At 47.6% G+C, this 12,196-nt stretch overlaps 1 protein-coding gene across 2 annotated transcripts in view; it reads right to left on the bottom strand.

The window, feature by feature from the left end:
- Positions 1-275: 275 nt before the first annotated feature.
- NHEJ1 (non-homologous end joining factor 1) overlaps positions 276-12,196 on the bottom strand; it is an 81,706-nt gene continuing 69,785 nt past the window's right edge. For both annotated transcript variants that reach the window (XM_047084142.1, XM_047084143.1), the window contains exons 6-8: positions 1,924-2,041; positions 1,209-1,327; positions 276-792 (exon numbers count right to left, since the gene is read on the bottom strand). In XM_047084142.1, coding sequence (XP_046940098.1) covers positions 718-792; positions 1,209-1,327; positions 1,924-2,041 — 312 coding nt within the window. In that variant the 3' untranslated portion in view covers positions 276-717. The remainder of the gene's footprint in view (positions 793-1,208; positions 1,328-1,923; positions 2,042-12,196) is intronic.

Raw genomic sequence — 12,196 nt, 5'->3', positions numbered from 1 at the left:
AAAAACAAAGACAAAAAACAAAACAACACCCCATATGAAGTTGGGCAAAGGAGAACAGCAGCAATCTGTTCTGTCTTGTGCCCACCACAGAAAGAGTTCTCAAGATCAAAGTTCCCAAATGGAGGCTTAGCATAGGCCACATGAGAGAAGCATGAGAAGAATCTGAAGGAGCAGATTGAGGGCCTAAACTTCATCTAGAGACAACAATGGGTGGGGCCCAGTAAAGTGAAATAGGTTGGTTGTGTTACATAGAATAAGCAATCTTGAAAGCAGGGGGGTGTGAGTGCTTTTTATTCCATGCTTAAGAGAGAAGTGGGTCTCTGAGGAGCACCTGGGACTGGCTAGAGACTCTTAAGAAAGGTAGATAGGCTTCCTGAGCATGTTGTGCCTTTTTGCTGGCTTGCCCTATGTATCTAAAGTCCATGGTAGGACCCTGGGTCTGGAGAACCTCTAACAAAAGAGAGGAAGGTATGGGATTCTCAGAAGCTGGCTTCCACTTGGATAGGGAAGGCCAATGGCCAACAGGCTAGAGCCAAGATTCCCTTGGTCAACAGTACCCATGCCTTTCAACATGGACTTCAGTTATCTTGCCCCTACAGTGGGGCCTCAGACTATATAACTCTGTGTCAGAGATACTCCTGCCATGGGAGTGCCTTTTAGGCTGACATTAGGGCACTATTCTCCAGGTCCATCCTCAGCAGTTGAGACAGTGACAGGTTAACTGAAGAGCCCCCTTAGCTTCTTCCTCTTGACCTTTGACAACTGAGGTCTCTTCACAGGGCCTGAAGGACCCTAGAAAGAAAAGGAATCCAAGTTAATAGAGGTTTCGAACAGTTCCACTTAGGTTAGGTTGCTCCCCTGACTCTGGGTGGGATGAGTGGCTGGCACAGGTGGTCTGAAGTCTGTGCTGGGCCGTGAATGTGACACAAGACCCTATGCAATGTGTACATCCCTTCTCCCGCAGGGAACAACCTCATAGACTATCACTGGAAGTGGGGTAAGGGAGAGAAGGAGTCAAGGTCCCTCAGTCAGTACAGGAATTGCAGAGAGGAAATACCAAAGTAAGATGCACAAGACCATGATTCTCCATATAGAAATCCATAATCTAGAGGCCTGGTCACAAATACCCTCCAGTATTTGTTAAGGCAGCATCAACTAGGTGATAGCCGCGGGGCCTCTGGCTCAGGGGCTACAGGTGCATGACTCACTGTGGGGTCTTTCTCAGTCACTGGGAGGGATGGTGCTGAGGAGACCGGCTCTTCCGGCTGGCTCAGAAGTTGGTTTTCAGTTCCTTGTGGGGAGGTACTGCTTGAGGGCTGAGGATCTCCTGAAATCAGAAAGATCAAGAGAAGACAGTGATAAACGTCTTCTTCTTACCAGGAAGGCATTAGCATTTACCAAGCGTTCTGATAAAGGCCAGGGTTTAGTACTAAGATATAAACAGACAGAAGTAGCCACAAATCCAACTTCCAGCTGACTTTTGGAAAGCTCTGTGTCTGCTCTGAAGATTCCCCAGGCCCACTTTAACTAGGTAGGACAAGAGCTTCTTTGACTCAAAACAGCCAACTGCTCTTCAATAGACATTTCCTACCATGTCTCAGGTGGAGAGATTAATCTTTCTCCTGGTCCTCTCACTAATTCTCCAAATACCTAGACCAGTTCCAATAGAAGTTTCTGCAGTAATGGAAATGTCTTCATCTTCACTGTCCGCCTTGGTAGCTGCTGGCCACATGTGGCCACACGTAGCTATTGAGCATTTGAAATGTGGCTACACCAAAGGAGGAGATGTATTTTTCATTTTATTTCATTTATTCATTTTTAATTTAAATTTAAATCATGACTACCATATTGGACAGCACAGACCTATACCTTAACTCTAACCCCAGGGAGACCAAGAACCTCCACAGCTACGGAGCTACTCACCAGTGCCTTGATGCTCCTGTCTCACTTGGATCTCTTGTCTGGTGACTGCCACATACAGATTCTGTAAATGCATGACAAAGGGTCTTCCGTCACCTACATGGCATGCCTCTGGTAGTTTCTAGAGGGGAGAGAAGATGTTGTCATTGGTTGTACTCTATTGCCAGAGAAAAGGAGTTTGATATCTCCACTGGCAGAAACGGCATCAAACCCAAAAGAATTTATGTAGGGAAGTTAGATCCAGTATAGGACATCCATATCCATATATTGTTGGGAACAATATAAGACCTCTTGTGAGCTCCTCTCCTCTGAAAGGCAACTCCAAATGTATATCTTTAATTCCCCCAATACTTAAAGTCTATTATGTTTTCCCATGAATACCCCTGGGGTACCCATGGGTCTCTGGGGTCTTTCTCCCAAAGGGATGACCTCTTAAAGGACTGTTTTAGGAAATCATCTTCCCTACATTGTCCCTGAGCTGTACAGATGACTGTTTTACTTAAATTCACTCCTACAATTCCACACTAGAGAGAGAAAAAAAGATGAAATCCAGGGAAGGGGAGAAAGAGCAGAATGGGAATGATAGACTGAGAGATAAGACTATAAATTATGGAGCTGTGAAGTTCAGTTAGAGGAGATGGGAGAACTAAATTTTGCAAAGCTTTGGAGGCTTCCCTGCCATTTTACATTCCTTACTGCAATCCCATGGTGCTTTACTGTAATCCCTGAACTGACAAATGGGGTTCCCCCAGGAGGGGAGAAAAATTGATTCTTTAAAAAAAATTTTTTTAATGTTTATTTATTTTTGAGAGAGAGAGAGAGAGAAAGAAAGAGAGGCAGAGAAAGAGGGAGACACAGAATCCAAAGTAGGCTCCAGGCTCTGAGCTGTCAGCACAGAGCCCGACGCGGGCCTTGAACTCACGAAATGTGAGATCATGACCTGAGTAGAAGTCAGATGCTTAGCCAACTGAGCCACCCAGGTGCCCTGAAAATTGATTCTTGAGGCATAAAAACATCTTACTCTTTTCAAGTATGAAAGATCAGGGCACCTAGGTGGCTCAGTTCATTACGTGTCCAACTCTCAATTTCAGCTCAGGTAGTGATCTCACTGTTTGTTGGGATCTAGCTTCACGTTGGGCTCTATGTTGACAGCATGGAACCTGCTTGTGATTCTCTCTCTCTCTCTCTCTCTCTCTCTCTCTCTCTCTCTCTTTCTGCCCCTCCCCTGCTCATGTGTGTGCACACTCTTTCTCTCAAAATAAATAAACATTAAAAAAATTTTAAAGTATGAAAGATAACACATACCATATATAAACAGAATTTTGGTATGTCTGTGGATTAAAATTTCTTGAGAGGAAGTGATTAGAAAAAAGTGTCTTAAAAGGCTCCTTATGGGGTGCCTGGGTGGCTCAGTCAGTTGAGTGTCTAACTCTTGAATTCAGCTCAGGTCATGATCTAATGGTTCTTGGGATTGAGCCCCCCATGGGGCTCTGTGCTGAACTCGAGGAGCCTGCTTGGGATTCTTTCTCTCCCACTCTCCCTACCCCTCCAGCCCTGTCCTCACCTTAAAAATAAATAAACAAACATTTAAAAAAGGTTCCTTAGCAAGGTGATAATGAGAAAAAAGTTGAGAAATACCACTATCATCACACTCTGTTTCCTTCCTTGTGAATGAACCATGGATTTACATCTACAGGAAAATGCTTTGCCTAGTTCAAGTTTCGTACACTTGGCTTAACTGAGTTGAAGTAATGGCTGAAGACGGAAGAAAGGCAATAAAAACGAGATGAAGGAGCATGGTATCCCGTGGTCCCAAGCCTGGCTGCACTCCGGAATCTTGGAAAGGACCCAGAGTAACTTCCCCTGTCCCTGTGCATGCAAATAGTCATGGTCCCAGCCAAGCTAGCAGGTCTCTGAGGGAAGCTGTGCCAGCAGCTCACATGGGCACCAATCCAAGCATCCTGGATCGACCCACATCTCGTGTCAAGGGCACTTGCTCTGTGCTATAAGGGCATTCGTTTCTGAAAACCCACCATGGGAGAAGGCTGGAAGAAAGAAAGTGGGAGAAGCAGTGAAGTAGTTGCTGAACCACAGTCAGGATTATCTTTCCCTGAGTAGGGTGGTGGCTGGAAAACTTGTTGATGCCCAGGAAATGTAACACACATTTATACTCCAATCCCATTTACCTAAGGACTATATCAGGCTTGGACTTCCACTGGAAACCACAGATTATGAATCAGGAGCCTTAAGTTGAAACTTTGCTTCTAGCCAATAATCACCCCAGGAGTAAAACAGCCCTGAGGAACAAACTGAAATAGGGAAGGCAAACTATCAGGCCACACACCTCTACCTCGCCTCACTCTCCTTCTTAGTGTCAGCTTCCCCAAGCCACCTCCTCCAGCAGAACGTCCTCTACTCTACAGCCAGAGAGCCCTGACAGTGGAGAGGTCAACAGCTGTTCTCCTTCCGTATGTCTCATGTTTCCAGACTGCTCAAGAAATGGGGGCTCTCAGGGCACCTGGGTGGCTCAGTCAGTTAAGCGTCTGACTCTTGATTTTGGCTCAGGTCATGATCTCAAGGTTCGTGAGATCGAGCCCAGTCTCAGGCTCCCACGCTTGGAATTCTCTCTTTCCCTCTCTCTCTGTCCCTCACCCGCTCACATGTGTGCACGTGCTCTCTCTCTCTCTCTCAAAATAAATCTTTAAAAAAAGAAAAGAAAGATGGCTTCTCTTAAGGGTCCTCCACACACAGCTTGTTAGGCACGGTGCTGCCTGTACAAATGGGCTAGGCAGAATCTAGGCAGTCCCATGTCACCCCCTCCTGCCCTTTCTATGGAACTAAGCAGACTCATAAATTTTCTAGGGTGATTTTTAGCCAGCTCCTGCATTTAGTATCAAAATGAAAGGCCACTAAAGCCAGTGCTGTCCTGAACCTAAGTTCAAATACAGAATCTGTATCTTAAACCTCTTCCATCCTTCCCTGTCTCAGGGACATCTGGTCTCGGCAGCTGTTGTCAAAAGTCACCCCACCTGAGTATTCCCTGAAAAGTACTACAAAGAGAATATGGGTACATTTGCTGCATATTTACTATGTGCTAGATACTGTCAATGTATTAACCCATTTGCCTTGTTCACTGCTGTCTCCCTGGTACCTAGAACAACAATAACGACTTGTGAGTTGGGGCGCCTGAGCCGTGCAGTCAGTTAAGCTTCTGGCTCTAGATCTCAGTTCAGGGCATGATCTCACGGTCGTGGGATCAAGCCCCCGTGTCGGGCTCTGCACTGACAGCATGGAGGCCGCTTCGGATTCTCTCTCTCCCCCCTTCTCTCTCTGCCTATCCCCACGCTGGCATTCTCTCTCTTTCAAAATAAATCAATAAACATTAAAAACAAAATAACTATTTGTGAAGGAATGAACATGGCAGGCACTAGTATGACCCCGTTTTCCCGAGGTGGTGCCTACTGGCAAGCAGTGGAGCAGGATTAGAACCCAGAGAGGTGGGCTTTAGGGCCCGTGCATACAATGACTACCCTGCTTACTTCCCGAAACAGCAGAATTTTAGTCAAAAGGGCAACACAGCCTTTCCCAGGATCACAACACTCTCTTGCCTCACATCACAGTTCACTTGCCTAAACTCCCATCCAGCTCAGGAACACACTCTCTCAGGGAACAAGGAAGGAATGAGCAGAGAAAATGGACGTTCTACCTGAAAAGCTGGCCCCACCTGGAACCCTCAGGGGGCTGAGGCCATCCCTCAATTCCATTCCAGCCATTCCCATCATCACTGACTCCGCAGGCATCATCCTCACAATATGCAAGGAGAAGGAGGTGGAGAGGCCCCGGCTTGGGAAGGAGGAACATTAGCTCCAGGCAGGACAATGGCAGGGGCGAGCTAGGGCAGGCGGCAGAGATCAAAGGGAGAACATTGGGGTCAGGACTAAGAAAAGCAAATAGCAGTGCCCCCGGCCATAAGTACAAAGGAGCCAGGAGCAAGGTGTACCAGCCACAAAGCAGGTCACTGCCCAGAGTGGGGAGGGGAAGAAGAGACAGGTCAGTCTACTGTATAATGTGTTCATCCGATTAACCCAGAATCAGTGCTACGCGGCAAAAAGCTATTAACATTCTCCCACGTGCCAGGCACTGCAGGACTGGGGCGAGGGGGAAAGACGTGTACCCTGCCCTCCTCAGAATAGGACTGAGCTAGTCTAAGATTTAAAATAAGAGTCCCTGCCTCAAAGAGTATATTCAGGTGCAAGGAACGGGCAGTGTAGGGTTTTTTCCAAGTGTTGTGTTACCACAGAGTTATAAACAAAGAGTATTAAGAACCCAGAGAAGAAGAAAGAGGAGGAATTTGAGAGTCTCCCAAAAAGCCTGGGGTGGGGAGGGTGACACCTGGCTAGCCGTGCAAGGTTAGACTGTGAAGGTGGGGAGCTATGTGAGGCACAAAGGTGTGAAAAGACAAGACATGTTAATGTATCTCATGGTTAACAGGACCCGAAGGCGAAGTTCATACCCACCAGATTGCTAAGGGCTTCGTTTTTTGAATTAAGGGTATGCCCGTGGGAGTTTCCTTTTGTTTCACAAAGTGGCTTTCTCTACTACACCCGTGCTTGCCAAGGCTTGCTTGGCTCCAAACGAATACTGAATCAAGCGTGAGGGGTCAGAAGCATTCTCCAAGTTTGCCTCTGCAGGCTTTCGGCAACATTTAGCACCTCCTCACTAACTAACCATTACACTGTGACTCTTCAGGAGTCCCACAGCGACAATTCTCTCCCATCTCCAGTTTGCTGGGACTTTGGCCCCTGCCATCTGGCCATATCAGAAGCTTTAGGAAAACCAAAGCTACAGATCCTCTAGGGCATTTTATTTCCCCTTCTTTTCCCTACTGCAACTCATTTCAGTTCCCAGTGCCCAAACTCCCCTCTGTCGTGGAGCTGTGTCTGTAGTTCCCATCACTATGAGTCCTCAAACTCACTCCCAGGGGTCCAGAAATTCCAAGGCTCCCTCTTACTCTCTGACCCCAGCAGGATCTGCTGGAGAGATCCCAATTGTCTCTTTCCATTAGAAATAAGACGTCAGACTGGGGTGGGGTGCCTGGGTGGCTCAGTCGGTTGGGCGTCCAACTTCAGCTCAGGTCGTGATCTCAAGGTTAGTGAGTTCGAGCCCCAAATCAGGCTCTGTGCTAACAGCTCAGAGCCTGGAGCCTGCTTTGGATTCTGTGTCTCCCTCTCTTTGTGCCCCTTCCCAGCTTTCTCTCTCTCTCTCTCTCTCTCTCTCTCTCTCTCTCAAAAATAAATAAAACTTTAAAAAAAAAAAAAAAGAAATAAAAGGTCAGATCAGATTCCCAACCTCACTCCCCACCTCCCTACCCACCCTCACCCCGCCCCAACTCCATCCCTCCTTTCCTCTGAAGCTGTTTCAGAAAAGAAACTTTTAGGGTCCTAGGTAAAGAAAGGCTGGACCCTGACTGACAGTAGCTCACCCTACTCAATAGGGGCCCACAGCCGAGGAGACTGGGCGTAGGGGACAAAGAAGAAAAGGGAACAGACCAAGTGTCAGCCCTGAGCAGGTCTTTGGTGCCAGCACCAGGCCCAGAAGCTTGTGCAGCACCCAGCCCCCAGGCCCCCACAGACTGTACTGTCACACAGCAGGGCAGAGCCCCCAAAGCATGATTTCCTAAGGGTAGGAGTTCCTCTCCTCCCTCACGCAACCTGGTAAACTCTGCTGGGATGTTCACAAACTTCCTCGCCTGGAGAAAGCAAGTCCCAGTTTAGGAAATCATGGTGATTTTCATCATTAGCTCCGCTTAGGGTTAAGGGCACATTGGAAAATTCTTCTAGGGTCCCACATTACCAAAGGGTTACCAAAATAGCAAAGAAGGAGAAAAACGGTTTAGGAAGATGACTCTAATAAGAAAGATTCTAACAAACAGAACTCCCCTGTGCTCCTCTCCACCTTCAATCCATTCACCCAACAAATATTTACTGACCATCTACGGTATTCAGGATGATTGAGATGCTGGGGATATAGCAGATCGAGCACAAGAGATAAGAAAAAAATCTCCTGCTCTCGTGAAGTCTACATGCTAGAGAGGGGGATCAACAACAAACATATAGCTAATTAAAACATACACTCTATCAGATGGTGACCACAGAGAAAAATAAATCAGCACAGGCGTTATGGGATTGGGGCAGGATTGTGCTGCAATTTTTATCAGAGGCCAAAGAAGGCCTCACTGAGAGGGTTAATATTTTTTAACAACCCAAACAGAAGTGAGAGAATGATCCACATGGCTCTCTGGGTCAAGGGACTAGATTCCCAGTTTGCCTGGGTCCAGTCCCCGCTTATGCCTGTTGCCGTTTATTAATAGAGGTCCCTTTCTCCCTGATTCAGTCCTAGTTTGCACGATAAATTAGACAGTCGCCCTGTACCAGAGGACGAGCATGGCAGCTATGTGCCTGTGTGTTTGTGTATTTTTTTGAAATCGGCAGTTAATGTAGTTTATTAGCTTTTGTTCTGGAGGATGGGAAGCCATTAGAGTTTACAAAGGAGTGAAATGATCTGATTTACATTTTGAAAGCATCACTCTGAGTGTTGAAGGACCAGAGAAGAAGTAGGCAGATCTTCTAGAAGGCTGCTAGGATGACCAGGAGAGCCTGGGCCTGGGTGGTAGAGGGGAGGTGGCCACGAAGTGACCAGATTCTGGGTATGTCTGAGGGTATGGCCAACAGGATCTGCTGATGGAGTGGGTGTAGCATTCGTAAGGAGTCAAGAATCACCCCATTCCAGAACAGAAGGTGGATGTCACAGAGGGATGACCCAGAAACCGAAAATAAATCCCCAGACCAAAGGAAACCTGAAATGACCCCTAAGTCTGCAACACAGAGCCAGCTGTGGTAGCAAAAGGGTGAGACTAGAAGGAAAGGTGAATCCAATGCCCAGGGGAAGTATCACGGTATAAAAAGAGAAAGCCCAAAGTGGCTTCTCATTCAAAGAGGAAGCAGGAAGATTATCCAGGGATTAGAAAAATAAATTCTTAGAAGAAAAAAGAGAAGTAGAAGCAAGCTTTAAGGTCTGGCTTGAGAGTCCAAAGACTTGGATTTGTACCTTAGGTCTATTTGCTAGCAGGAACACTTAGGCAAGTTATTATACTTAATCAATGTCTGATCTTGAGAGAGAGAGAGAAAGAGAGATGGAGGGATGGACAGATGGGTGGGATGGCGGGGTGACTAACAACAACTATGGTCATGGTTCATGGAAGGATTAAATGAGAGAGTAGAGTAAGGACCCAAGAAATGTCTGTCCCTTCCCTTTGCAAGGCACACTGAGACTTCTCTTGCCTGGAAAAGTCCAGTGCCAAGGAGGCTCAAGAAATGTCTTGATGCTCTAGTGCAGACAGAGAAACCAGGTCTGACTCAATTATTAACCCTTCCCCACTGCTCTTCCAACAGTTCAGTGACAAGTCAAAGCCCAGAGCAGGGACACACTGTCATGGAAACCCTGGTTGGTAACCCTCAGGGAGTTCACTGCCCACCATTGCCACACTAGCCCACTCCTCAGACTCTGGTCAGGACCAAGGCCAGAAGGCTTCTGTACCAACAAGTCCTGGCTTTAAATCCTCACTTTGCCAGTCAGCGTCTATGTTCCTAACCTCTTTTGGCTCTGTTCCCTCACCAGAAAAGCAAGGATACCTAGTGACACCTGTTCATATGAGATTGCTAGAAGGGTCACACGCAATAATGTAAAGGTTGCCAGCTCGGTATATATTATGTCTCCCAATCTACCCCAAACTGCTCTGTTGCTTCTCAAAGATCTTCTTTGATCTCCGAAGTTCAGGACCTACCCAAGAGGTCAAGGTCTTGCTTTTCATCCTCCTCACCCTCTTTTTTTTCTGGTGGGGCAGGTGTGACGCTGGAGAGTAAAGCTACCCTCTCCAGAGGCACACAGAGCACAAGCAGCTTGCTCCCCAAAAAACTTCAGCAAAAGCATTCCAACTAGCCCAATTTGTCCAACGATGCTTCAGCCAGGAACCCTTTCCCACCACCCCTTCCTGCTCCCTAATGTGCCTGGTGCAAAAGGCTCTGCCACGCCATTTCCATTTTAAACCAACACATGCTCAATCAACAAAGGCTATTTGGAAAGTAGAAAAACATAAAACATGACCTGCAGATACATCATCCACAGTTGACAGACAAATGTATTTTGATGGGATTGATCTCTGTTTCTTCAGAGTCTGAGAGAAAAAAAAAAAAAAAACGTTAATGGGACAGAAAAAAGAGAGAGATGGCATTGATATCCAGGTTTTGCAAATACAACCGCTGGCTCTCCCTCCTCCGCACTTCAGTTACTCCACAGCAGCTCACTTGGATGAGCAGTTTTGGAGCTTCAAGCAAGATCCAGCCTCTGTCTTGTCCCTCACAGAGCACCCCTGTGAGTTCTCTCAGTTCGCTGATTGCAAATCTTGCTGATTTGGGAGAGAACACAGTACCCTGAGCACACAAGGCACGCTGCCCTTGAAGACGGCATGTCAAGTCCAGACGGCTGAGGCCGCTCCTGTGTTTGGTCTGGGTTAGCTTTGTTTGGGTCTGGGCCCCACAGGGCCTACCCTGACCACTCTGCCCGCCGCTGCTGACCTCACCGTGCTCTCCCAGCAGCCTCTAGCTCCTGAGCACCCGCCCACTCAGCGCTGGGCTCTGCTAAGGAGAGAGCACAGACAGGTCTGGACTTAATCTTGTGTTTGGGGGAAAAAAAAATCTTGCACTGGGGACCCTGCAAATCAAGTGCAGTCCATCTTGCCCCTCCCCACGTTAACGCGAGGTGGGAGAATGGCTGTGTGCACGCGTTCTTACATTCAGGCACGCAGGTATGCCGTCTAGTCAAATCAGTAAATCGCTTTGTGGCCTGCCCTTCTAATGGGATAATTTTGCTGCCTCTCTCTCTCTCACAGTGCTGGAAATGCAATGGAGATAAGATACGCGCATAGTTCAAAACAGTTCGAGATAAAGTCCAGTCCTACTTGTATTATTCAGATTTTTCTGGTTCCACTTGAGGCCTAGTGAGCTCCCTGAACTGCACAGCTAGAAGAGACGGGAGATGGGAAGAGAGACTATAAAAGAGGTGTCCAAGTAGATGGCTTAACTAATATTAGTAAGATTAACATTTGGAGACACTTTTAATGTACTAGGTACTAGGCTAAGCATTTTAATGCATTATCTCAATTAATCTCCACGGTAACCCTATCAGCAAGGCACTAAAATCATTGTCATTTTATATATGAGAAAAAAAAGGGCCCAGAGAGGTTAAGTAACCTAACCAAGGCCACATCTAGAAAGTGGTAGGGTGGGGAAGTAGAAGACCTGGGAAGCCGGACTCCAGAACGTACCCCTGAACCACTATGCTCTAATACCTTTTAGAGTCACCCCATGAGACACGCATGTCTCCCTTCTGCCCCCGCAACCCATTCCCCACAAGGAAGCTGGTCCCCATTCTGAGGTCCAGTACTAGAAGCTAGCCCTCACCTACTTCTTAACTCCCCAAATAGCCCAAGAGGCTGACAGAAGGAAAAGACAGAAGGCCCTCCAGAGAAGGAAAGCCTTACTCAAGCCCTGGCATGTCCTCCGATGGTACTAGAAAATCAGAAACAGGAGTCTCTGGTACAGGGAGGCTCTAGACTCTAAATCTCCTTTTAAAATAAGTACAGCCCCTCAAAGTCATAGCAGGAAGGCCCCTCAGCTCTGCCCCAAAAGAAAAATAATGGTAAAGGGAGTGGAAGTGAAGAGGGGGGTGGGGGCCGCCGCTCTCATAAGAGCCCTTTGTGGTGGCTGCCTCTGAAAGGAGGTTTTGCTAGACAAGGTGGAACTTCTCAAGGTGACAAGCAAATGGTACAGCCTAAGCTGTGACCCTTTGCTCGCTCCAGAGCCACCCCTCCCCTTTGCAGGGCCAAGCCTAAACTGTCCCAAAGCCCCACCCAGCCCCAGCACAAACCGCGGCTTTCTAGTCTGGGGAGCGCCTCACAAGCGGCAAAGGGGCTGGGGGACCAAAGTGGTTTCCTGGGGGGGAGGAATCCTCGGAGCCCCTCAGAACTTCAGCAGCAGCTCCCACTCCTTCTCCAAGAACAAGCAGCTCCTGTCAGCTCTGGCTCAGGGAGGGGACTCCGGCCAGCCTGTGCTGGGGAGACAACCAGTCTGAATGACCATCAAGCACCTCTCTCAAGTTCAGCCGCCTCACCATCCTTTCCCCAAACGGAGATGAAACAATGTGGTAAAAATCAGAAAGA

Source organism: Lynx rufus, unplaced genomic scaffold (genome assembly GCF_022079265.1).
Source record: "Lynx rufus isolate CCGP_SWC_20201006 ecotype Redwood Valley unplaced genomic scaffold, mLynRuf1.p SCAF_2, whole genome shotgun sequence".
Taxonomy (NCBI): domain Eukaryota; kingdom Metazoa; phylum Chordata; class Mammalia; order Carnivora; family Felidae; genus Lynx; species Lynx rufus.
Note: the sequence above shows the minus strand (reverse complement) of the source record. Positions and strands in the feature narration are given on the sequence as shown.